Source organism: Hypoxylon fragiforme (assembly GCF_022984875.1).
Source record: "Hypoxylon fragiforme strain CBS 206.31 chromosome Unknown GGS25scaffold_6, whole genome shotgun sequence".
Lineage (NCBI taxonomy): Eukaryota > Fungi > Ascomycota > Sordariomycetes > Xylariales > Hypoxylaceae > Hypoxylon > Hypoxylon fragiforme.
In genome coordinates this window covers 857668-883048 of record NW_026054761.1, presented here as the reverse complement: position 1 = coordinate 883048, position 25381 = coordinate 857668, and the positions used below count along the sequence as shown (strand labels likewise).

Below are 25381 nucleotides of genomic sequence, written 5' to 3'. Positions count from 1 at the left end.
CCAAATTCTGATCGGTTAGAGATGGGATTGTTTAATTGCCACTAAAGCACGGGCCGGTATGACGTGACGTGACGTGCAACTTTGGGAAGTGATATGATTATAGTTCCACATTTAGAAATGAGTTGCACCGTTAATTGGAAACCCTTCACAATGGCTTAATATGACGATGATATGCAGTACATATGCAGCTATCAGGCCTCATGTGCAACGTTTATTACTCAGCTTACATAAAGGAGCATTATGTAAACATTCAATGTTTATAGTTAGTTATCACCAACATTCATCCACAGAACATTAGACTCACATTTAACATTTGCATAAACCATGGTATTTATCAAATGGCGGCGATAATGTACGAATACTCATCAAAACCAACCTCGCAAATTCATACGGTGTGCTATAACCACATTTCTGTAGTTACTTGTCCGCACTTTTCTGCATGCTCACTCCCTCCCTAAACTTTGACGAGACGATCTTTGGTTACTGATCTTGAGGTACCTAAAACGAAGCAGCAAAGGAATCGCAATACCTCCATTACTATAGTTAAGACCTACCTACATAATAAACAAGGCAAGCCAAGGTACCGTGTTGTATGTGCACGTCCGGAACAAGACTTGCGAGGTTATCCAAAGTTCCACTACGGCGAACTATGTAAAATGTAATATCCAGACATGGCTCGACATAGGTTCAACTTTTTTCCACACCTTTGGGGCATTTATATCTTCGGTAGATAGATATTCTTACCTAACATCAACTCGATGTTATAGGTCCTCGCGCTATAGATAAAAGAGTTGTTGATTCCAGAATATCCATACCTACAACCTTGGGTATCTGGGTTTTTACCTACCTCATATCTACGATACTCCTCATGCCCATCATGCTCTCAAATGCTTGACGGTATTGTTAATAAGTATCACGACATTATCTAGTCCGTAGTCAAGCAACTAAGAGGTAGTTACTGTATTACAAGATGCAAAAAGGCATACACCGGAAAACTCGGAGATCCCGACAAACCCGACACCGATCTTTCGGGCTCGGTATTTCGGAAGTTGGTCGGCAGGGATCTATAGGAGGATTCCTTACCAGTCTTCCAGTTATACTCAGCAATGCGGTGTCAGTCAGCCCATGGCCAACCAACAACAGGTGGCTGGCTGTCTGACTGGCTCACCAAACCAATAGTTACTAAGTTGTTGCTGACAGTTGGGCGAGAGGCAAGTAAGTCATAGCTAGCTAGCTAGGTAGGTATCCTCAATGAGAAATTTTCATTTAAATATCTACTTCATATCCGCGGCTCTTAAGACGGTGTAACGGTGTAACCACCTACCTGCCTACTCTTTAGTATATGTACTGTATAATAAGATAGCACATATATAACATTCGTCATGGCGGACACCATCAACGCGGAAAGAGACGACAAGCTCGCGGCGCTCAATTCCGCTACACTGGGGGTTGAGATGCCTCAAATAACCCTGCCGGACGGGAGTAAAGTCCAGACAGGAACTGTCGGGTTAGCTATTTTACTTTTTCTTTATTTATTATTTCCTTCTTTCCTTTCTCTACACCCTGAAGCGGTTTTGTACTACTCTACCTTCCCTAAGATTTCTGCTATTGGCGACATGAGTGAACCCCATCACTAAGATCAAACGTACCAGCGCTCTGCTCGTCAACATCCGCGCATACAACGAAGCGCACAGTACGGGGGGCCTGGAGAAAAAGACACAGCTAGAAGCTTTGATGCGAGCGACGCTCCCGCTACTAGACAGAGTCGGCCTGTTCGATCTCTTCCGACCAGAAGAATGGATTGCAGGGGACAACGAGGGCCGAAAAGCAGTAGGGAGGCTGTATCAAGAGTTCAAATTACAACAGCAGCAGCAGCAGTAGTAACTTGGTAGGAAGTACTATTAACGCAACTGTAGATTTTGTATGATGAGGAGTACAAAAACCGGATGGTCTGTAGATATCATCTCATCAAAAGGGGGAAGACTCCCAACTCCGTCGGACAATGTACATGTACACATAGCAATGCCTAGCAAAATACCAAACCTAAACGCCATCCCATGTGTCTGATTTCGTCCAATGAAAAACTAGTTTTCGTCTACTTCTTCTGACGTTTTAGGGTATCCTCGTCGGCAGTTACATCTCCCACTTCCGCATCCAAATCACGGCTTCTTTTGAGTCCCTTCATCTTCCTCGTCTGCAACTCGCTCAGGTCCTGTCTGCCCAAGTGGATGCGGCCAAGCTTGTCACCAATGGTATCCGTCGTCACGTTCTTCTTCGTCTTCTCCAAGCCAGCCCTGGGGGTCTTCAGGGCTTCCTTCATGATGGCCTCGTCGGGTTGCTGCATGCGGCCGACGCGGAAGTCCATGCGCGGGCCCATCTCCTCGACCTCAACACGCGGGAGTCGCTGGCCACTGCGTTTTGTTGTGATGAGGTAGATGCGCAGGTGAATTGCCGGCTTGACGTCATCACCAACTGGTTCGTCTGCCGCAATGCTGACGATATACTGCAGACCCTCAACGTCGATCTTGTCGCTCGACGTGTCGCCCTTGAATAGGTCGATCAGCATGCTTTTGGCCATGGTGTATTCGTTCGCGACAGGGCTCTCAAAGGCAGTGCCGGAGAAGAGCATCATGGGGCGCAGGCCAACGGCGAATTTGCGGCCCTTAAACTGTGCGATGCGGCGATAGCTCTCTGGGTCGAGGTGTAGTTCCAGCATATCGAGGATCTTGGTTGCGAATGTACGCGCCAGGGTCAGAGTGTGCGGGCGCTTCTTGGAACTACTTCCGAAGACGAGAAACGACGTGTCATTCTTTTCGCTGAAAAACTCGAGCGATGCGGGGTCCTCAAAGGGATGGATGGCATTCTTCTTCGTAAACTTCTTGGCGAGTGGTTGTCGCAACGAGTACAGGTCGGTTAGGGCATCCTGTATGATTTGGGAACAGGTGGTTCCACGACTAGACACAGATACATCATTAGACCTTCTAGACTTGTGACTCTTATGAAAGGGGATGAACACACAGAAATAGAGCTGTCTTGGGATGTTCGACCACTTTGGGAGCTTTCTTCTCGAGGGCTCGCTTCGAGCGAGCATTACGGGGTTTTCTGGGAATATTTTATTAGTATTTTTGGGTTCTATTTCATTAGAATTGAAGTACCTAGGTAGGCTACTGCGTACATTTGTCTCAACATTTTGCTTGTTTTCTCGACTATGTGAATTGAGAATCTTGAAGTGTCTCGTCGGATAGTAGGATTTGGGTTGGAGGGGACTAAGGAAATTTTTAGAATGGCAGAACTTTTTTTTGCGGATCAAGAATGAACTTTAGGCAGGCGGTATAACTATAGATACTCTTATCGCTTATCGTTAGCCTATTTAGTTGAACCTCAACGCCACACTTAGCCCCTGGCAAGCACTACTAACTATGTAGAGAAGTGGCTAATGCTAAGCCCAGCTCGCAGCGCATTCAAAGTTTCCACTTTTTAATAGTTATCGAGTTTACTGAATTTACTGAATTTACTCAATTTACTGTGATAATGGGAATCCGTCCTCAAAGCAAGGTATTTGAAGGGGAAAAGAGAAGCTAATCCTGAGAATACCAGCTAAGCACATATACCCAGCTGTCGAGCCCAGCTTCCTCCATACACCAGACCCTTTACCTCCCAATGCTTATATAGAACCCCCAGTTCTTATAACACATGGAGATTCGCCCGTCTCGGAATATTTTGCTTTTCAATTGTCAGGGGAAATCCGGATTTGTGAAATCTCGAGACGACATCCACGTCCCAACATCACCTGCTAATATCATGCTTGACGGTAATAATGAGCCCGTACTCGTCGATTTCGCCTCTTGTACATATGATGAGGGCGAGATGCTCCGGCTCAAAAGAGGCCCAGAAGACTGGGCAGGTCAATCTATCCATGGCATTCAAGTTGTTTGAAAATGATTTCTATTTTGCAGCCTTTCCAGGATAAGAGGGCAGCTCCTTCAAAATTGGACGGTTGAAGAAAGCGGATCTCATCTCATACAGATCCCGGTATATGTTGGTATTCGCGTGGAAATCCCGCGGAGCTGAGTACCGCCATCCCCCACACCATATTACTTACCTTCACTTAAAAGTTGCAACACTTTCTTCTTCATCGAGAGATGCCCGCCAGACAAGATTATGAGATGAGCTGAAGTGGAGCAAAGCTTCTTGATCTCACACTTCCATGCCAATATGGCAGTTAATATGTAAGCTCGTTGCTCCAAATGGAGTATTCTAACCTACCTTAGGTACATCCTGGGTTAATGAAGATGGTCACTCAATACATCCATGGATACAGTGTATGTTAAAAAGACTTGGCGATGTCCTTAAGGGACAATCCAGGACAAACGCAATCCACTCCTTGAATCCTTCGACCTACCTTCATGAAAGCAATACCTGGAACAGTGGCTATCATTGCGACATTAAACGTGTCTAGCTTCTGACATCCCCAGCCGGCAAATTACCCCAGCAGCCCTAGATAGACAAGTTTGGTCGAGATCAATGATGGGATAAAATATCCTGGTCCTATTGATGGTTGATAATCAGTTATCATTCATTGCCTGCGTCATCCCCAAGACAACCTTTGACTCAGCAAAACAACTAAAGCCTCTGGTAATGTAGCAGCTATAGGGAATCTCGAATAGTTAACCTCGAAGTAGGACAGCTCCGTGTCGACATGCCTTGATATGATTCTTAAAGTCAAATTCATTCCTGAACAGCTTACCCAGTACGGCCATACGTCGCTCATATCTTCTAGGTCATCGATTCTACCTATTTTAGCTCAGATGTCTGTGGATTTGAGTGCACCATGCCTGAACTGGTTGATGAAGCTGTCTTCCGCGTGGCATTCTTCTCCTGGTGCTTATTATGAAACAGCCATGCTGCTCAGATGAAGATTTCGCAATGAACCTACATAGAATCGAAGCGGGAAGTTCGACCAATCTATAATATGGTATGTTCCAAGGTTGTATTGTCACTAGAATGTAGCACTATGCCCAGAATACCGGAAAACCAATCATCGCTTCGGTTGGACGATTCTGATTGGACAGCTCTTATACAAAGTGAGTATCCCCTTGCATTGTATGCACCGTCAAACCACATCATGTAACGCAACTCCCGGAGAAGCTCGCATTAGTGTTGCTTATTATACTAAAGCACATATTACACCGTCCGAGGCCGGATCGCCTCGAGAGGGAATTGTACATTGCAACTCCATGGCAAATTACTAGACGCATGGTAAATGGAACCCTCACGGTGGTATTTACCCAATCTGGTATATCACCCTGCTGTTCAGTTAGCCCCAACGATACAATTCTCGTTAGGCTGACGTGACACTCTTCAAGCACCATTTATGAGCCGCATGAAGTTTGATGCCATTTCTAATGGCTCAGTGGTCCGACTCGAGTTTTTGCACTTTGGCCATATTTGGCCAGACATACATGGTACTAATATGTACATCTACGGATATTACCAGAGAGAAAAAGAAACGATCCGCTAAGATTAATCTTCTTGTGCCGTAGAGATGGCCCTGGAGTCTTTTTTCTACCCTATGAGGTCCCATTGGACAGTACTAACAAAGTGTCTAAGCGATCAATGCATGCCTGCCTACCTGCCTAGTAGATAGCAAAAGCTTGTAGAAGCTTATATGAACAAGCCTAGCCATCAGTGGTCTTGTCACAGCTTTGCCCAGCTTTGCCCGACTCCAAACAGAGAGGTTCGCAGAATACCCCCGAAACTCCGAGTCCCCTACATATGCGTCCCTTGTGGGCGGAGGGCTCTGAATCTGGGGGCAAATGTCCCAATGTGTAGGCCGGGACGGCTGAATCGTGCCGCTTAGACACTACGATGAGGATCAAGATTGCTAGGGTTGGGCCGTGGAGTCGCTGTTGGATTGCCGTTTTCAACTTAGCTCAGGTGTCACCCCTTAGGTCTGGTCACCTCAACTTGGGGATATCGACAGACTAGCCGGAGTCATCGTCCCACAAGGCTGGGTCTTCAGGGTCGCATTGGTAAAATACCCGACTTCCCACGACTGAATGCAAGGTACTGGCCTAGGCAGCTGAGTAAGAAAAGGCGACTTTAAGGATCAGCACGACGCAAATCTTTCCGTGCCCTGTTTCTCGACCTTACCGGGTTTGACGTTCGCTGCTACGTAAAAAATACATAAAACATCAAAAAGCACCTGGTCTAGTATGAGACCTCCCTCTTGATAAATGAAGTTTGGGGTTTCCTTCCCTTCTCCAACTTCTCTTGTGCTGTCTTTGATAATTCTGTGGTGTCGTTCATTTCTTGCCCCCCTGGATTATTGATGTAACTTAAGCGGTTTGCAACCAGGCAAGATGCAGCTCCTCTCGTTGCTGTTGCTTTGCTTAAGCGTGTTGCAACCAGCGTTGTCTGCTTCCGTTGATGCTGCTCCCCCACCTTGCGGTGTAAGTCCCCTGAGAGAGGTCAAGAGCTAGCTTATGCTCGAGGAGAATGTTGGCTAAGATATTTTCAGTTGAAATGTATCGCCACTTCGGCCGTGAACGCTAACTGTGCACTCACCAACGCCACCTGCATCTGCACCAATGAAGTACTCCTGGCCCAGATTACGGAATGTGTAACGGCAAGCTGTTCAGTTCGTGATCAGTTATGTAAGTTGACATGGTTACATTGCATCACTTCGTCTACAACCTCGACTAACTTGAGGGACTCTAGCCACGAAGAAGTACTCGGTCGAAACTTGTGGTGGAGAAGGTGAAGATAGGACTGCCCCTTATTGTTATCCTTGCATTCGTCTTCGGGGGTCTTGGGTTGGTGGCTTTCATCTTGCGATGCATTGCAAAAATCTACGGTGCTCATGAATGGGGTCACGATGACTCGGCCATGTGTGTGGTTATGGTATGCAGGCCTCAATCAACTTTGGTATATTCCCCTCTTTCTGACTCTTGATATAGTGCCTCGAAATTGCCTTTGCCGCTCTCTCCATACCTAGTGATTTTGCCTCTTTGACATCTGCGACGACTGGCGTGCTAATAATGAATCAGTCTCTCGCAATGGACTCGGGTTGGACATGTGGTTTGTACCTCACGACAACATAACCAAAGCCCTTCAAGTGAGTTGACCCCCTAGCTTTATGTTAAGCCAACATGCTAGGGTACCTACCTACCTAGGCAGTTGTAGATTCTTACTTATATCATTTAGCTGTACTACTTCGACGAGTTACTATACATCACAGCCATTTCTCTGACGAAGGTTTCGATCCTTTTCTTCTACCTCAAAGTCTTCCCGAAGAGATCGTTCCGCATTTGCACGTATACGTTGATCGGCATCAACTTGGCCTACGCCATCACTTACGACTTCCTTCTCATCTTCCAATGTAACCCGATACCCGGCGCGTGGTTAACCTGGGATGGCGAATTCGAAGCAAAGTGCATCAGCATCAACATACTCGGCTGGTCTGCAGCAGCTATCAACATCGCTTTGGACGTCGCCGTTATCACCCTCCCGCTTCCTGAACTATTTAGACTGTCCCTTTCCACGAGGAAGAGAGTACAGATCATTGCTATGTTTGCTGTCGGTTTCTTGTATGCTTCTTCTCACAATACCCCTTTTAAACTAAAGAAGCACATGTTAACTAACCCTGTTGCGCAGTATCACCATCGTTAGTATCATCCGCCTTTACTCCCTCATCCGATTCGGCAACACCACAAACGTCACACGTAAGCGATAATTCATCCCCCCTTCTACCCCTTACGCCTTAAATACTAAACCTATATCTCTACAGAGGACTACGTCGACACAGGCTACTGGTCGACCATCGAAGTCCCCGTCGGCATCATCTGCGCCTGCATGCCGGCCGTGCGCTCGCTCTTCAGCCTCGCCCTCCCCAAAGTCTTCGGCACCACCAAAAACGCCACCAACAGCTCCACCTACAACCCCAACAGCAGCTTCAAGCCCGCGTCGTCAGGCACCACCAACAACAACAACCACCACCGAGGCCCAAACTCCAGCGCCAAGATCAGCGTCAAGCAGGAGTGGTCCGTGCTCCGCGCCGACGAGCGCTACCGGCGCAGCGACAGCGACGTCGAGCTCCTGGACCTCGGGAAGGAGGAGGAGGAGGAGGAGAAGGGTGCGTTTGGGGGTGCGGAGAAGGGGATGACGAGGAAACTGACGCTGTCGAAACACGCGGGCGAGTGGAGAGGCATAGATAGCCCAGAGGCGAGGGAGGGCGAGTATAAGGCCGCGGCGTTTGGTCGCGAGCAGGAGTTGTTGAGGTAGGACTGGGATATGAGGGGGGCTGGGCTGGGCTGGGGGAGGAAAGGTTTGGGGGGAGGGTTAATTGAGAAAGTAGGGAGGTAGGTAGGAATATCACCACTTTACAGACATACTACTGTGTCTAGACACATGCTGGGGGAAAAGGAAAGGAAAAGGGATTGGGGGGGACCAAAGGCTAGTGGCCATATCAAACATGCACCTTTGCCCATCCGTCCCGCAGTGGTGTTCGCACCATACCACCGAGCCAACATAGGTGGAAATCTCCCCCGAGTCTCTCGCCCAGGAAGTGATGGATGGCTGTATTCCGGAGGGTTGTAAGTCTTGCTTTGGTAGGAACGGGAGAAGGGGGAGTCAAGGGGTTAAGTGGTGAAGTTGCTAAGAAACTTGGGAGACCTAGGATGCTCCATGGATACCGACAAGCCTTAATATTCAGGAATCTTGCTGAATTTTGGTTGCTGGCTGGCTAGCTAGCTGGGTAGATGCCTCCTATCTGGGGCTACATTGGCGTTGTTGGACTTCAAAAATACCTAGGTATGCTGAGGATTATATGCACACCTAAGTTACCTATGTACTAGACTAATAACTCCTGCTATTTACACACGCGAACCCCCCCTTTTTCTTTTTTATTAATTTGCCGTGAAATCATGGTAGTAATGAGCGATATTCCCTTAAACACAAGATTCACCGGGAGAATGGCGAATATAGTGCCTAGTGTGCATCTGCGGCGCAAAATCGATCGTCTGTGCCGCACGGGAACGGGAACGGGAACGGAGCGGAGAATACCACGATGAGATCAGTGGTAGGCTGATCAATGTAACCTACCCAATGCACTAGAGTACCCATGATGCCACCGAAGGAGCCTACCTAAAGTAGGTACAGATCGGGAAAGATGGACGTAACGGATGGGAGTCTGTCACCTATGAGAACTCGCAGTGTGCCATTGAGTTGCCCTCGCATGATGATGCTTTGTTCTTGGTCACGATGACTACCTAAGTAGGTATAATTGGATGTATAATTGGATTGTTAAGATAATGGGAAAGGGCGGTCACTGTTTCTGTATATGACACATATAATATGAGAGGACTGGATAACGTATATCTGTCTTCTGTGCCCAGGGCTATACGGACACTGCCGATTTCAATGTTATCAGCAGAATTGTCGGATTGTACCGCTGCCCTAATGGGTGAATGGCTAGCCTTTCGTTATTGCTCCTTAATTTACGCCAATACATCCGACACCATTCTTGGTTCATGATACATCTATAGGATACTATTAGAAAAGAAACGCACATGTCAAGTTTTAAGGTAGGTAGGCGTCACTTGTTGGATGCTTTACCTGGGTAGGTTAGATGAAAGGGCACTCCCCATGTATTATACTAGGCCTTCCATCATGCTCTTGGTACACGAGTTAGGTAAGTAATATATTGAAAAAGAGGGTTGAAAAATGCATGTGATAGACGAAGACGTGTCGTGTTACTGAAGACACAGACCAAAGAGCATGGTTAGAAACTTCTCCTAATATTTTGCACAGCACTTCCGATCCCGGAGCACTTCACTTTTACCGATCCGAATATCTGAAATATTGCCAATTTTTTTTGGGCAGAAATACGCATGGGCAACGCTTCCAAGGCTAGCTACTCTGAAGTGCCGACACATGTAGCACAAGGTGAGGTTGAGTGAGGTTCTGTTAAACCTGAGTCAATTAGTAATCGCTGAAGAAAAAAGAAAAAAAAACCACGATGCCGAATTTAGCCCCCTGAACTGAAACCCCTGAGTACCCAGGACCCTGGCCTCGGGACGGGCCCTAATATACACTGCATATGTATATTGTATGGGTCTCTCTCTCGATACAGTCACCACGAAGTAACAGTATCTTCCAAAATACTAGAAGTCCACTAGAATAAATAAAAAGATTCCATGATCCATGGCCATGGGAGTGGATTTGTATAGTGAGTCGGCCTGGTAGAAGAGCATGGTCGGCGATTCCTTTGCAACTACTGTAATGCCTCATCCTCCCACGTGTTGTGTCTTCTCCCCATTGGGCATATTGACACTCAGCCTTCAACCTGGTTTTTCTTTCTTCTGGTTACGGGCGATGAAGGAAGGAGGACGCGATAGCGAAAAGAAAGAAAAAAACACTTAGACGGTAAGAGGTGCATGGTGGAGCTACCTGCTGACCTACATATGCACCTAGGCTACTAGGTAGGCTGCTAGGTAGATAAATGCATTGAGGAAGCCCTAGCCGAACGTGGATCTTAAAGGGTATGTGACCGCGACGCCATGTCCGATTGAGGACATCTATACGACATGGATATAGATAACTATCACGGTGTGGATGTTTTCAACGGTTTTTCTGGATTTGTAGTCAGCTTGATTCTTTTTTGATACCTATCTCGCATAATTACCTACCTCTCAGCACTCAATTTGCCCTTTTGGATGGACAGGGGGTGATATATCAGAATGACCAATCGGACAATTTATTCTTCGTCTTATTCTTCTCGTTGGTACAGAGAGCTCTTCCTTCGCAGATATGATGCGTCATGATTCTGCTATGGGCGTTCGCATGCAGTATAAACCTCTGCTGCTAAGGTTCATGTATGTACAAAATCTCACCACATGATTATACATTCATAAATCGAGCGGTTTGATTCCTTGTCGACTTAGTTATCTATATCAGTCAAGTAATATACCATACCTTCGGCACACCGCAGTAACAGAGTCGCTTCAAGGGAAAGATATCCATTGCTAGCTACATCACCATAACTATATCAGCCCTATGGTATAGTACGCGCTCAACAACCTCATGTAGGTAAAGTCGATGGGGATTTTGGACTCGGACTGGGTGCCACTTGGGCGTCAACCGTAAATAAATTCCCATTTAGCTTGATAATACAACACCTATTAAGCACGCAAACACACAAACTAAAATCAACTATGGCGAAGGAAAGTTCTTTTACACCGAGTTTCTTACTGCAAATCCCACGATGGGCAGCAATTCCAGATTGGCCCAGGTCGGTGTGCCGGTGGGGCTTCGGCTACGCACCCCTGAAGCCTCCACCACAAACCCTTGCCCACGCTTCGTGAACTCGGCAGCTCGGGCATATTATATATGTATGTATGTGCATACACTATACATATCTACTGGGTACGGTGTGTAAAGAAAGGGTGATAGGTGCTGGAATGTTACCAATGACGCAGGCACCGATCTCTCGTAGGATTGTTTCTTCGACCTTCTGTGACTCTTTTTGCGGTTTTGCTTAACCGCCTGGGCTAACGATGAACCCTGGGGTCTGTTGCACAGTGGAACCCAAGCTGTTGGTATTGGCTTGCTTGGGCTCCGCGGCCTTTTCGGGTCTTAGAGGTTAGGCACGTATAGCTAGACGTCATGGGGCTTACAGGGTCCTCGCCCTCATTGGTGGGCTTTACTCCTGCTGTGCAGTTTTTGTTCCTGTCCTGGGTAAACGGTGGTGATCGCCTTTGCTCGTCCCAGTGATAGCCGCGTGCTAGAGTTGTACAATACACTAAATGAGGATCGAAAGCCGACGTAGATCATGTTTTAGAGTCATATGTGCACGTGTTATGAGGCAAATCATCACACCCCTCTCTGTCCTGTCCGAGGCAATAACCGGTGGGATACGACCTCCTCCTCTGGCACTGGCCATCCCACCGCGGCGAAAGATATTGCCGAATGTGAACGTTACTATTCACGCCCGCACGTTAGCTAGTTAACTATGCTTAAATTTGGTTCGCGAATCTTACGGAGCCGCCGTCGTAACCGCGCCCTCTCTTCTCCATAGTTCTAGAAAAGCAGCCTGCGATGGATATACATACCAAGCAAGTGATTGGAAGTTGCTACATATTACAGAGGAGTTTTGATAGCTAATAAGACAACTGTAGAGGTTTGTAGCTGAAGAATTTCTCGGCCTTGATGCCGTAGGCTATGCTACTTGTGCACATTCCCCCGGTCGTTTACATGGGGCATAGGGCAGTGATGGATGGAGACATCCATACCAAGTAAGTAACCTACCTAGGTAGGTAAGGTATGCACGATGTAATCACAAAACACCCCGCTCGCTGAGAAGAATCCTGCCCATATGGACGAGCGTTATCAGTTAGGAAGTCGGAAGAAACAAGTCTTTAGTTGTGCACATCACAAGTTTTCGCAAAAGAGACGGGCGTAAATCTGAAATTCTGTCACATTTTTGAGGTCTGGTGACAAGCGTTCACTCCTAGTTGGAGAGCGCGGGCGCTTCTGTGCTGAGTGGATATCGACTACACTAACCTAGCTATCTATCGGTTTCGCTCTGCAAAGTGATGGATGGATGGATGGATGGATGGATGGATGGGATTTTGAGGGTTTTGTTGAAGAATTTTGAAAATCCCCACGATGCGGGAGAGGGACCTATACATCCATGGATGACAGCATTAGTTGCCAGTCGGGGACCATCATCCCCGTACTTGCATTGCATAATCTACAGCAGCACTGAGCTGAGTGTATATCTCCATTTAGCCATTGTTGTTTTAGGAAATGTGTAAATATAGCATAGGTAGCATACCTAGGCACCTACATGCACATACTTGTCAGCCACAATCGAATCGACGTCTCGTATTAATAAGGAGAGGTAGGTATTTTGCCCCGATATCAGTCAAGCCCGGCCCGCATATAACACTTGTCAACCGTTACGGTGCGTGGCGTAATTCCAATCCACTCTGTTGCTCTACAGAATCAAAATGCTTTCAACGATGCTCTTTTTTTCTTTCCCATTGTGCCAAACCCAGCTGAGCTGGGGTAGTCGGGGCCGTATCTTGGTCCAACCGGACCTTTAGTCACACACTTATACATGACACATATATCCGGGTCTAGATCCACGGGTCCGCTGGACCGCCATTCTTTCCTTATGATTTCATCATATACCATAATAACTCGTAAAAAAAAAAAAGAGAAAAAAGAATTAAGTGTCCTGTACCTATTTTACTCTCTACACCCGAAAACTTTTCGGGAGTCGGTGAGGCAAGTGCAAATATGGAGAGATAGGTTCCCGCTTAGGCCAATCATAGACTCCTACACCCTAGCGAGCTGTCAGATGACATTCTCGTCGCTGTTCAGCATCGTCTACTGAGGTCTTTACGCGTCAACTACCGTGACGATATTGTAGGCCATCCCACTAAAACTGAAGCCAACCGTTAACCCTCCACATAGGAAATACCCTCCTTCTCAAGACTAGCGGCCGTTTCACCTTCTCTTACTACTCCAGAGCTAGAAAATTGGGCTATCTATTCATGTTAGCCATCACCTTTCTTCCCTCTCCTAAGGCAGTTTAGGGCATTCCCGTTATTGGTTGCCGTACATACATTTGCTTTATATCCCTCTTCTTTTATCTTGGAGGCCTAATTGGGTCCACGATGGAACCACTCATTGGTGATCCACGGCATGTGATATCTCAATGCGTGTGAATGCGAAGCCGTCACCAAGTGGCTGTGACCCAAATTTCGTGCTCAATTGGTAAGTATAGCCCTGCTCTGAATCCCCTAGACTGGTAGCCAATCGTCGTCTATTCTGAGAGTGGTTCGACGAAGCTTTTCACATGCTGAGTCAAAAAGTTCATCTACCTATCTACCTACGAAAGTTGTTGAGCTACGATGGCCCCCCCGCTCTTTGGGTTCATGTATATAGTCGTAGGTTCGTCCAAGAAATATATCGATATTCTGAACCCCAAGTCGATTCATCATCAAGCTTGTCGTGCTTACACACCAACACATTCTAAGCCTCCGTAAAGGACCTTCATCATGTCCCAACTCATAAGTTGTCTGAAGATGATTAAAAGCTGGCGGCCGCGCCGGCTCGGACGCCGCTCAGGTCGGAAGTCCGGAAAGACGGATGACCTGGAGACCTTCATCCGCCCCCTGATCACATCCTTCATCACCGACCTAGGCTATGAAGTAGAACCCATGACCGACCAGGAACTCCTCCACAACGATAAATTCTGGGAAGCTTTATATCGACGAGCAGCTGATATAGGTGTTCCTCACCCCGAAGGTTCACACGCCTTAAAGTGCCTCCAAGTAGGAGGTTGCTACGCAGTTGTGAGTACCTGCCACCTACCACATGGCATCATCACCCAAACACAAGCTAACAGAGAGACTACTAGGTTTGCCTTCCCAACCATCCACTTGAAGTCCAAGTCTACGTCGGAATCTACGCCTGGCTCTGCGCCACCATCGACGACGTCACCGAGCAGTGCCTCCCGGACTTCGAACGCTTCCACGAACGCTACATCACGGGGCAAGCCCAGCCGACGATCCTGCTCGAGGCGTGGGCGGGCATCATCCGGGGCGCGTACGACCACTACGACGTCGTCGTCGCCAACTTCATCGCCACCGCCTCCCTCGACTTCCTCAACGCGTGCGTCCTGGAAGCGCGCTCCGAGTTCAAGAGCATGAAGCCGTCCAAGGGCGGCAACAGCTGGCCCTGGTACCTCCGCAACAAGGACGGCATCGGCGACACCTACGCCTACTTCACCTTCTGCAAGAGCGAGTGCCCCGACATCTCGCGCTTCCTCGAGGCGGTCCCGGATATGAGCATGTACATTGCGCTCACGAATGATATCTTGTCGTAAGTACCACCACCCCCACCATCACCACCACCCCCCTCCCCTCCCCCTCCTCCTCTTCCCCTCTCCAAAGACAGCTATGCCAGTGCTAACCTTTCCCCCCCCACCAACAGCTTCTACAAAGAAGAAAAAGCCGGCGAGACGAACAACTACGTGAGCCAGAAGTCCTTCTACGACGGCAAGGACGTGCGCGCCGTGCTGAAGGACACCATCGCCGAGGCCCAGGCCGCCGTGCACCGCATGCGCGCCGTCACCAAGGGCAAGGGCATCTACGAGGCGCGCCTCGAGCGCCACATCGTCGGCTCCATCGCCTTCCACTTCGTCTGCCCCCGCTACAAGCTGACGCAGTTCTGCGCCCCCGTGCAGGAGGAGGACGTCCATGAGAAGAGGTCGACGTGCTCGAGCAATTAGCTGGGGGTGGAAAGAGAGAGATAGAGAGAGATGGATATGGATATGGTTGGCTGGCTGGCTGGCTGGCTGGCTGGCTGGCTGGCTGGCTGGCTGGCTGGCTGGCGGACGGGCTGGCACCCAACGGACGGAGCTACGCTTAGCAACGATTTTTTTTTATTTTTTTTACCTACCTACATGGAAAAACGAAGAGAGGATTTCGGTGGATTGGTTGGGAGGTTTGATACCCGGGCTGGTTGAGGCATGTACATGTACCTTTGTATACTATTTACCTAAAGGTGTAAACGGCGACGTATGTATGTAACTGTTGGATGGGTGGGAGTTCTAGATGGGATTAAGGTATCTCACGATCGTTTTACGACATTTTTCCTTTGTTTTTTGGGGGGGGGCTGGACCTGCTGGGGAACAATCGGTTAAGGGGGCCTCGATGGCGAACCCGACACCAGGTATGGGATTATGCAAGATTATACAGGTAGCAATATCTCGGCGTTATTCGACGGGTTTTTTTGTCAAGTTTAAGATGTTTATACAAGATCACTCTTTCAGCTATCTTCAAGGCTACAGTACCTAGATGTCTGATTAATAGCACTTATAGAATCCAAGGCTTTGCCATCTAATCTTTGATGATGGTACATTAGGTAGGTAGGTAGGTACAAATGAGACTTCAAAATTGAATATTTTCACTAAAAGCTTAGTCTTATGCGGTTATATATGACACGCATCTTTTATACTCGACACATTGGTGGAATTTAAGGGATGAGATAGATGCTGTTAAGAAATGTTCTTTTATATCAAAAGACGATGACCTATCTTTGAGGCTGTAGTCCAACTGACGCAAGACAAGAGAGTGAATCCTCTTGCTAGGTACCTAATTGCTATGAAATCGACGATGAGCTATTCAGATACCTGCCTAGTAGCCAAATGCTATTCTTCCAAGGAGATGGTAGTTAGAAGAGATCGGTGATCGATTGATCTAATCTGATCTAATTCACCTAATACCTACCTAGGTATCTATAGACCGGTGGCAAACAAGTCAGTATACGGGTGTTGGCGCATGAGATCTATCTGCAGGAAACCGTGATATGGCTTCGATCTGATGCGCGTATGCTACCATCCGCCACGATGCTCTCCTCAAGGTGGGAGGGAGCTACATAGTATCCTCAAAAAATGTAATCGTTTCGTTAAATATTTGATGAATCACCAATGAAGTCCTATGACTCGAAATGTGTTTGCATCTCCAGTCACGCTGTCGCAGCTTCACGCCAGCTGCCAACAGCCGCACAGTCTAAGTACTACATTATCTAGGTACCTACGTAACCTACCTGGGCTGGTTACTGAGGCAGTTACCTTGTGATTGTGTCTACTTACCACAGGGATGGAACGAGGTGCCTGCCAGATATGTACAATCAGCAAACAAGTTGAAGAGTACGAGGTACAACTCTGTCTATAAGAATTGATAGAACTGCGTTCTGGCAACTTTTGCAAACTTTCCTCCCTACCATCACTATCGCCGTCCTGACTATCATCATAAGTGTAGCATGCAACATAGAGTAAACTTGGTTTGCTAAGAACATACTTGTAAGTGCCCACCCACAACAGAGAGGGAACAGCATCCGAGCATCGTCGCTAACATATCGTATCGTATTGATAGTACTCAATCCAAACGCAGCATTCGTTAATCAAGCACTCCCCCGAGCGAAGATGCTCCTCCCCACCACCCCAACCCTCTTACTCCTCGCCCTACTCTCCGCCCCCCTCCCCCTCCCCGTCTCCGCCGAACAATGGTTCCAGTTCTGCGACGACACCGCGTGCTCTCAAAACTGCGGGATCTCCGTCAGCGGCAGCAACGCCGGATGCCTGGAGCACCAGGCGGGGCGCAAGTCGATCAAGACGCACGGGTCGAGCTTCGCGGGCACGTACCTCGTGCACTCGCCCGGCGACGCGTGCGACTGCCAGCAGGACTGCACTGCGATCTCGGGGATCGGGGCGCCGAGCTGCATCGATATCTCGGGGAAGAAGGGGGAGTCGCGGTCGTATAGGTTTCAGCTGACGACGTGCAAGGAGCTGGAGGGGGGCCCGGGGACGGGGGATAATTGTAAGCCGGATGGGGATGATGCGGTTGCGGATGCCGCAGCTGAGAAGCCTAAGTCTACAAAACGTAGCAAAATGCGCGCGTAAGGAGCTGGTGGGAGTTGGGCAAGGGCTGCTGATGAAATGTGCACCAACAAGGTCATCGTATTTAGTTTATAAGGCTGCTTGATGGGGTGGATTTCGGAAACACATATGTACATGAGTTGCTAGATGCAGCAACTAATCCTGAGTCCATGAATTAATCTTGCACCTCGATCGACGGGCATGGCTGCCGAGGTGGTGATAATTCTTCTACCACCGTGCCTGTCTATTTGCGTGATATGCCATGTAGGTACCTAGGCTACATTAACCTTAGGTAGGTATTCTAGTAGCTGTGAGTCTTGTGATAAAGTGATGTGCTTGTCTCGACGAATGTCTAGTTTGGACCCATGCGCTGTTCAAAAAAAGACGTCGCTATGAAACAATCCATGATTAAAGCCGTAGTAAGGACATTGCGAATCTTGTAAATAAACCCCCACCTTCTACCATCGCTACGATACCCCTCCGAACCAGCGCCGGTGGGTTGGTAGTCACAGTGCTAGACGGAACTGAGTGATAGATGCCGAACTCGGAGTCGAACTTCCGGCCGTGGAGTATAATGTGGTACTACTATACGGCGTCGTACTGGATGACCTCCCCGTAGTAGATACAACATTTCCCGCCGTACTCTCCGCGGCCGAAGCGGTTGTGACGGTAGTAGAAGCCGCATCATCCCCGGGCCTACTAATGAGCCACCCCCGGCGTTATCCTGGTCATCGCAAACCCACGCCATGCCCTTAAACGGCGCCGGGCGCGACGCAGCGAGGATTCTCACTTTCATCAAGCATGTACGAAAGCCCATCCTTCGTCAAGCAAGTTGAGACATTTCAAGCAACGCCAACGCACCGCACTTACACCACGAGTGCCCGTTCATAAAACACGAGCTAAACTGGCCGAGGTTGGGCACGCCCGCATTTTCTTTTCTTCCTGCAGACGCCGATGCCCAGTATGAAGTTTTTCACGTACACCGGCTCCTGAAAGCCGGCGTCTGGGTATAGCGTGAGGTTGTCGGTCGTGGATGGCTCTGTCTCAGCGGTTCAAGCATGCCAAAGGGTGAACAGGAGCAAGGTCCCCAGGTTGGAGAAGAGCTGTCATGGTGGCCATTGGCTGCTGGCTGCTGTGTATTCGCCGACCTGAAAATTCCCCCCAAAACAAAGGGGTGAAACCTATGAGAAGTTACCGTCATGGTTACCCAGTAGGAAGCTGACATCCAACAATAAACAACCGAATCGGAATTATTAGCGAAGCATGTTTAGAGACATGAAGCCATCGTGGGCCAATCGCACTAATTACTATATTAGTCTCGACATTAGGTAGAGGCTTGTGGCTAAATTTGACTTGAGACTTACATGGACATGGATATCTTCCGAGTCGTGTTCTGCCGATATACATGAGGCCGTTGTCTCAAGTATCGTCAAATAATTCAATTTGCTATGAGGTAGGATTTGTTGTAGTTATTTTTAGCGTGTAAAGTTGTCATCACTTTTTCTTCCGCTTTGATCTGTGACTAGTGCAGTTGACATGTATATTACGTGCTTCGATTAAAAGGGGGTGGCTTTGCATATGTCAACTGCGAAGTCCTCCAATAATTAGTCCCCCATCCAAATGCGTATGCACACGCACACTAGCAGACACGTACACGTGAGTGCTTGGACATATTATTATACACCGAGAGACGTCTTGGGGTATGAGATTCCAACCCAATATTCAGGGCTATCTCCTTCGTCTCTAGCGTGCCTGACTTAAGTGTCTGGCCAGGTAGCTTTCAGCAGGGAAACAAACCCCAACACCATACATGCATATCACAGCGGGTTGTCCATATTACCACATTCCCTATTCGTATATCTCCTGGTTGATTCCGCCGGATAGAAACCAATGTCGTAACATGAAGTTCCGTCTTACTCTTGCTTCTCTTTAGCGCTCCCGACGAATCGTTCCTTCATCGACAACCGTTTCCCTCCCATGGACTCCTTGAACTTGTCAATGAGTGTCTTCCTCGAGTCGAGCTCGGCGATTTCGTCACCGCCGCCAACACTCTTGCCGTTAATGATTATATTGGGCACCGTCTTACGTCCAGTCATAATACCCAGCCTCGCTTGTAGTTGTTTACCCAAAGGATGTTCGTCGAGCTCGACAACATAGGGAGCAGGATCGATCGAGTATTTTTCGAGAAGGATCCCCTTCGCCCTCTTCGAATAGGGGCAAAATGTCTTGGAGAAGATAACGACTAAGTGAGTGTCAGCAACAGAATACATAGAACTATGGAGACGTCGTATCTTACCTGGCGCCTTTTTGAGTAGGCTATTGAGGGTCGCTTCTACCTTGTGATCTTCCTCGGTCTCCTCTTCTTCCCCATTTTGCGCGCCTTTCGAGTCCCCTTTGGCGTTATCCTTCTTTTGTCCCCCAGCGGAGCTCCCCACACCAATAATCTCGCTTGGGGCGTCTGGTTTTAATGGTGCTTTGGCATTGGCTAGATCCTTGGCCATCTGCTCAGCAGCTCGTAGTCGATCGGCCATCTCCTTAGCTAATTTCTCATCATCCTCATCCACAGAGCCATCCCCATCCTTATCTTTTACTGTTGAGTCAACACTGGTACCTTTACCGCTCATTACAACCTGCCCGTTTCCTTGCGGGTGACCCAACCCATTCATGGTCTTACCAAAGAAGTCTCGCATTGTCCGGTCATCGTGAGGTATTGTAGATCGCATTTGAGATGTGAAGAATAAGGTGGTAATGACGGCGGCCAGAATCACCATCATCAAGAGACGTACTCGCCTAGGTGAAGGCATGGTGAATGTATAAAGCACGAGACTATCTATATGGATAGAGTGGAACCAGGGGCTGTCTCGTCTAAAGAATTTTACGCATATGATGAGGTAATTCCGACTGTAATTGGATGGCGGGTCCAAATGTCTTCAAAATATGTTTATTGTGTTCTTTGAAAATTGTATACGAGCGTCTAACGAGCGGCCGGCGCAAACATGCCTTGGTATCGCTTGGAGGAGGATATATCGGCAAATCGGCAACGGTCGGATCGAAATGTTGTGATCGATGGTTGATAAGGAGGTATCGACCGGGATGGAAAAGGGATGGTTGAGAAAAAGGAAGATAGAAAGAATGGTCGAAACAAGCCTGAAGCTTTAAAAAGGCCAGGGGATGGTTCGAGGATTGGTAAAGCGGGAAATGGTGATCTGGCAAAGACTGGAGACTGACGATATTTTCAAAATTGAAGCGGCTAAATGCGACCCTCACTTGCGGCGCATACACGGTACGAGCTCAATTACATAAGTAAGTACACATAGACGAACAGAATTGAGGAATCAAAGATAAGACGAGAGATGATCAAAATACGGGATTGAGAGCCAAAAGAAAGAAAAGGAAAGAAGTTGGGAATCAATGTACCAATGGAAATGGTCAATTGAATAAACCAGTTGAAATTGAAAAAGTAGAAAGAGGCTTTGTTGAAAGATGGAAAGTTGAACTGGTGATGGTGGCAGCGATAGTTTAAGGAATGACGGAAGATACTTACTCCAATCGTAGTAGTACTTTCGGGGTTACGGTTTAGAGTTTAAAAATCTTGGAACTAAACAGGCTAGCGGGCAAGTTATTTCTTGGCAGTTGGATTTCCAACATTGAAGTTGCAAGTCTAGGCCCGCCACTTCCATGCGAATTCTACATACAGTAAACCTTGGCCATAACGATATGGAAAAAACACTACCCTTAATTCGTTATAAAGAGATATCGTTATGTAGAAATGGACCTACTGTCATAGTCCGTATAATGCCGTTATATCTTTACTGCCATTTTATTGGAAAAGGTATTTATTATTTTATGAAAAATATTGTACAATAGATATTATGCAGTAAGCCAATTTTTCGGCGATTAAATATCATGGCGATAATTAGATTTACCTGAAAAAAGGGCAGTTTAATTAGCTACCAAACGCAAAATTCCACTTATTCCACCAAAATTTTATCAAAATAAACGGTTTTTTACATATGGTCTATAACGATTTTGGTGGTGGCGGTTAAAAAATTAACGATATATCGCTAAGGTTAAAATATCGTTATTTCCCATACAAAATTGCAATGTTCCCAAAATTATATCGTTATATAAAAATATCGTTGTCTACCGAATCGTTATGGCCAAGGTTTACTGTATTACATACATGCCTGCCAGGCCCTACCTAATCCCCTAGCTAGTGTACTGCCACAAGACAAGAATAAGATAAAATGATAAAAGATAGTTACCCAATATGGTTTAGAAGCATCGAAATGTCCTTTAAATAGCTTCAGTTTTAGGCCTAACTTACCCAAGGTAGGTAGAATAGATCTCATCTGCAAGGGGAAAGGGGGGTTCGGTCTTGGTTCATGGCTTCCAACTTCCAAGCCATCATCCGGCACATCGTCGCGATAATGCAAATCCGGGGTAAAAGTGTTTTTATCTTTTCCCCCCTTGCTTTCCTCTCCTTCCCTTCCCTTTTCTTCTCCTATTAAACACTCACCTACAGCACCTCCCTAGATACACTGCCCCCTTCTTCTACAACCACACTCTTTCATATATATTAAATGCATCAATCAAATCTCAGACTTGTCAACTCCTTTTTAGATTACCTATCTCGACTCTCCAATTCCATTTCTCTTTTCGGCATCCTGCATGGCATGCATTAGTTCCCGATGCCATGGAATACCTGTGTGACCTCAATATACCACGAGACATATACAATTAATAAAGTAGGCCACGGTTACGCGCAGTCGAATAATTCCAATGTTGTATTACGCTGGACGGATTCAAGTTGACCTTCCTACCTCTAACCTGCCTTTACTTCGCGACTGCGCGACTTGACTCAATGCTTGCCGCCACCTTTCAATGTTAAGAAATCAGTTGCCAGTACGCATCAATCACCTCTGATATTCCCGAGCCTTGACGAGTTAAGCACAAAATACTCGAACCCTAAACGGTCCATGATTACTACATATGTAGGCCTAGACACCTAGTGCCCTCAAGTGCTCATGTACAATACTAGGTAAGTAGGTAACGTGTTGTACCTGGATGGCTCACGCAACAACTTTAATGGCCAGGCGAGCAACTAAGGCCGATTCAAACTATAAACTCCAGTCGGTCGCAGGTTGTGTGAATCTTCCCCTGTTGAGGACAGCGTTAAAATAGAATATAGTTTACTTACTTAGGACTTTCGAGTTGGGCTTATTCAAATCCATTCGCTGAAATGGCTGAATGGCACTGTCTTTTTCCATTGTCGAGAGCTGTAGCTATGGCGGCTGACACTTGAACGACGGCTTGGCAACTGGCGATAGCTGCATTTCATATGACCAATCAGGAGCTTGTGCGTTCGACCCTTTCCAAGCTGCTCAAATTGAGCCTACTCACACGGTGAATGAAGGACAATGGTAGTCACAACTGAGTGAGTAACAGTAGCGTTGACCTTGATGGCTCTTGCGTCATCCGATTATAAGAATAGCTTGCCATCAAGGTGCACGGTGTAGCAATCGCAAGTCCAAATCTACTTCCAAGGTTGCTTAAATCACCTCTATTCACCCACACAAAGATCGCTATAACTACTTGCGACCGTGATAATAGTATTAGCCCTACTATCGTTTCGCATCGATTTTGGTATGGTATGAGAGGTATATATACTCACCTGAGGTACTTCTCTACAGCAATATTTTGCATCCTTTCCGTCACACATTTTTGATTTTTGATCCCCATCCCGTCAAAAATAAATATCTACATACACGCATCCAAGTATTCATCAAAGTTTACCATCCTCAACCCTTCTAGTGTATCGTCGCGTCACCTAACCTCACTTATTCCCATTTACCTTACCTCTATCCTTCGATCATCTATTGCAAAGATGGATGCTTTGCCAGGCGACTTAGTCTTGGCTATCGCCGAACAGCTAGACGTCAAGTCGGCGCTGAAGTTGGCCGGAACTTGCAAGGTAAGAACCATTACAGAGGCCCAAGTACTCCATTCTCTCGCATTAGAGTAGGTAAACTGATTCATATTATCTACAGCACATAAGCTCGGTTATTCGAGCGTACGAGCGATCCGTGGTGCTTACTCGCATGAAGAGTTTCTTGTATCCTCCGGTCGGCAATGTCCTCTCCTCAGAGCTCTGCCTGCGTCGTCCCCTGCGCCATGGAAGCTTTGAGATGATGAAGGAGCTGGAGCGACGGGAATCTGCTGTCGAGGATATCCTCACGAAAGCGCCTGTATACATCAATATCCGATCGCCGGCAATGTTGGGAGATCTCGACGATGAAAGCCAGATACGCCTGTCCGGTCTCCTAAAGAGAGCTTTGGCGCAATGCGATCACATCGCTGACATCGCAGCGAACGCGCCCTGCAAACCGAAGGAGAAACACTGGTATTTAAATCTTAACCGAAGATACTGGGAGATTCCAGACCGTATGTAACTGTTCACTTATGCCTCCTTGCGTATACCCTCACTTTCGCGGTTCAAAATCATCGCTAACTTTGGCAGTCGCGTGGGGATTCCGAGAGAAGGATCCTTACACCAACTATTCCGCGCGACCCTATCAGCGCGAGCACATCCAGAGCTTACCACTTGAGGAGGTGGTAATGCTACTCTACCTAGTCACTGCCTTGTCATTAGGGTTCTTAGAATCCATGGCGGGGTTTATCGACTCGGACCCCGCGGTCTTCGAACGGACGACAATGTTCGAGGACTCCGTCCTCCGCCATGGCTCTTGGTTCATCTGGGCCCACGCGGTTGGCGGCACAGAATGGCAGAGGATGTCGATGAAGATTGTCACTGTCGCGCTCGTCGAGCTTTCAGACTACGAGAGTGGACGCGAGGATGCCCTTCCCGGCCTTCGGTCGGCTTTGTTGGAACGATTTAAGGAATTGACCATCATTGATGAGGACACCATCCCCAGAATGTTCACCATGGCGAAGCGCATAGTGACGGGAAAGGATCCCTGGCCGGAGGAAGACCCAGAGGAAGATGATGCGGAGGGAAGTGGAGACGAGAGCGGAGGCGAGGGTGGGTCTGAGGACGGGGATGTAGACAGTGACGAGAATGGAGTTGAGGACTCCAATTAAAATACATTGAAAATATTTCAAACTACCACAGGTAGTTCAGGGGTTGGCATACCGGGTTGAATGACAGCGCATAGGATAGCGATCTTGGAGTCCTTGTTCTTGCATATAACCACGGTATTGGACGCATATTCGTATAGGTACCTACCTAGCGAAGGCCCCTGTGAATATATCTTCATTGCGACAGAATATGTCGCGAAGCTTTCTTAACTTTTCTGCAGAGTAAGTGAGATGGCGTGAAGTTGTGAATTTGGACGTCAATGTGACTGACACGTTTTGAACAGGATTCCAAAAATGGTAGGAAAGTTTCTAACTCAAGAATAACTCTTTATTCCCAGTTTATTATGACAATGGAATTGCGATTTGCTAAAATGATAAGTTGTACATATATCGTCATGAAGAAACTGAGGCAAACAAGGAATGCTACCTACCTAGGTTAGGTATTCATATACTTGCAAAGCCTTCTTAGGGAAAAAGAGACCAGGGTTATGACTAGCCTTGAACCTTTGAGTGAAGACAAAAATAACTTTAACACGCTGTCATTATCTAGTATTAACTTCGCATTCCCTTTCCCTGGAAACTGGGACCTGAAAACAGGGCGTGGATGTTGGCTCATGGCTCTTTGCGAATTGGATGACTTGCATGCCGCTTTCGCCCACCCTTGAATTTGATCCCACGATGCAGCAGCTACATAGTAGGCTCAATACTACCTACCTGTGTAAGGAGAGGGGGAAAATCCAGTCATCCGGCGTTGAAGTAGTTATATTATATAGTGTCGTAGCTGACTAAAAGGTCCCAGTTAATCATTGTTACCTAGGTATTCCCTAACTA

The 25381-nt window shown here is 47.4% G+C and overlaps 7 protein-coding genes across 7 annotated transcripts; 5 read left to right on the top strand and 2 right to left on the bottom strand.

Annotated features, from left to right (window-relative positions):
• The first annotated feature begins 1281 nt into the window (after nt 1–1281).
• On the top strand, nt 1282–1988 carry GGS25DRAFT_317082 (uncharacterized protein). Its single transcript, XM_049257780.1, has 2 exons — nt 1282–1507; nt 1653–1988. The coding sequence occupies exons 1-2, from the start codon at nt 1383–1385 to the stop codon at nt 1879–1881; spliced, it is 354 nt and encodes a 117-aa protein (XP_049115454.1). The 5' UTR covers nt 1282–1382; the 3' UTR covers nt 1882–1988.
• On the bottom strand, nt 1867–3288 carry GGS25DRAFT_317077 (Brix-domain-containing protein). Its single transcript, XM_049257779.1, has 3 exons — nt 3176–3288; nt 3019–3102; nt 1867–2954 (listed from the first exon to the last, which is right to left on the bottom strand). Exons 1-3 carry the CDS (start codon nt 3187–3189, stop codon nt 2096–2098), a joined length of 957 nt encoding a protein of 318 aa, XP_049115453.1. The 5' UTR covers nt 3190–3288; the 3' UTR covers nt 1867–2095.
• A 3074-nt stretch (nt 3289–6362) lies between these two features.
• GGS25DRAFT_532288 (uncharacterized protein) lies at nt 6363–8286 on the top strand (the record flags this gene model as incomplete). Its single annotated transcript, XM_049265572.1, has 8 exons — nt 6363–6452; nt 6521–6622; nt 6721–6903; nt 6960–6996; nt 7050–7117; nt 7207–7589; nt 7657–7724; nt 7790–8286. The coding sequence occupies 8 exons, from the start codon at nt 6363–6365 to the stop codon at nt 8281–8283; spliced, it is 1425 nt and encodes a 474-aa protein (XP_049115452.1).
• Nucleotides 8287–14066: 5780 nt separating this feature from the next.
• Nucleotides 14067–15301, top strand: GGS25DRAFT_522567 (terpenoid synthase; the record flags this gene model as incomplete). The annotated part of the gene is made up of 3 exons (XM_049264266.1): nt 14067–14363; nt 14429–14892; nt 15004–15301. The coding sequence occupies 3 exons, from the start codon at nt 14067–14069 to the stop codon at nt 15299–15301; spliced, it is 1059 nt and encodes a 352-aa protein (XP_049115451.1).
• Nucleotides 15302–16724: 1423 nt separating this feature from the next.
• On the top strand, nt 16725–17721 carry GGS25DRAFT_316989 (uncharacterized protein). The gene has a single exon (XM_049257778.1). It carries the CDS (start codon nt 17000–17002, stop codon nt 17474–17476), a length of 477 nt encoding a protein of 158 aa, XP_049115450.1. The 5' UTR covers nt 16725–16999; the 3' UTR covers nt 17477–17721.
• A 1644-nt stretch (nt 17722–19365) lies between these two features.
• GGS25DRAFT_522565 (glutaredoxin) lies at nt 19366–20256 on the bottom strand (the record flags this gene model as incomplete). Its single annotated transcript, XM_049264265.1, has 2 exons — nt 19366–19694; nt 19749–20256. 2 exons carry the CDS (start codon nt 20254–20256, stop codon nt 19366–19368), a joined length of 837 nt encoding a protein of 278 aa, XP_049115449.1.
• Nucleotides 20257–22651: 2395 nt separating this feature from the next.
• GGS25DRAFT_316814 (uncharacterized protein) lies at nt 22652–24562 on the top strand. The gene is made up of 4 exons (XM_049257777.1): nt 22652–23131; nt 23267–23426; nt 23503–23896; nt 23973–24562. Exons 1-4 carry the CDS (start codon nt 23106–23108, stop codon nt 24551–24553), a joined length of 1161 nt encoding a protein of 386 aa, XP_049115448.1. The 5' UTR covers nt 22652–23105; the 3' UTR covers nt 24554–24562.
• The last annotated feature ends 819 nt before the right edge of the window (nt 24563–25381 follow it).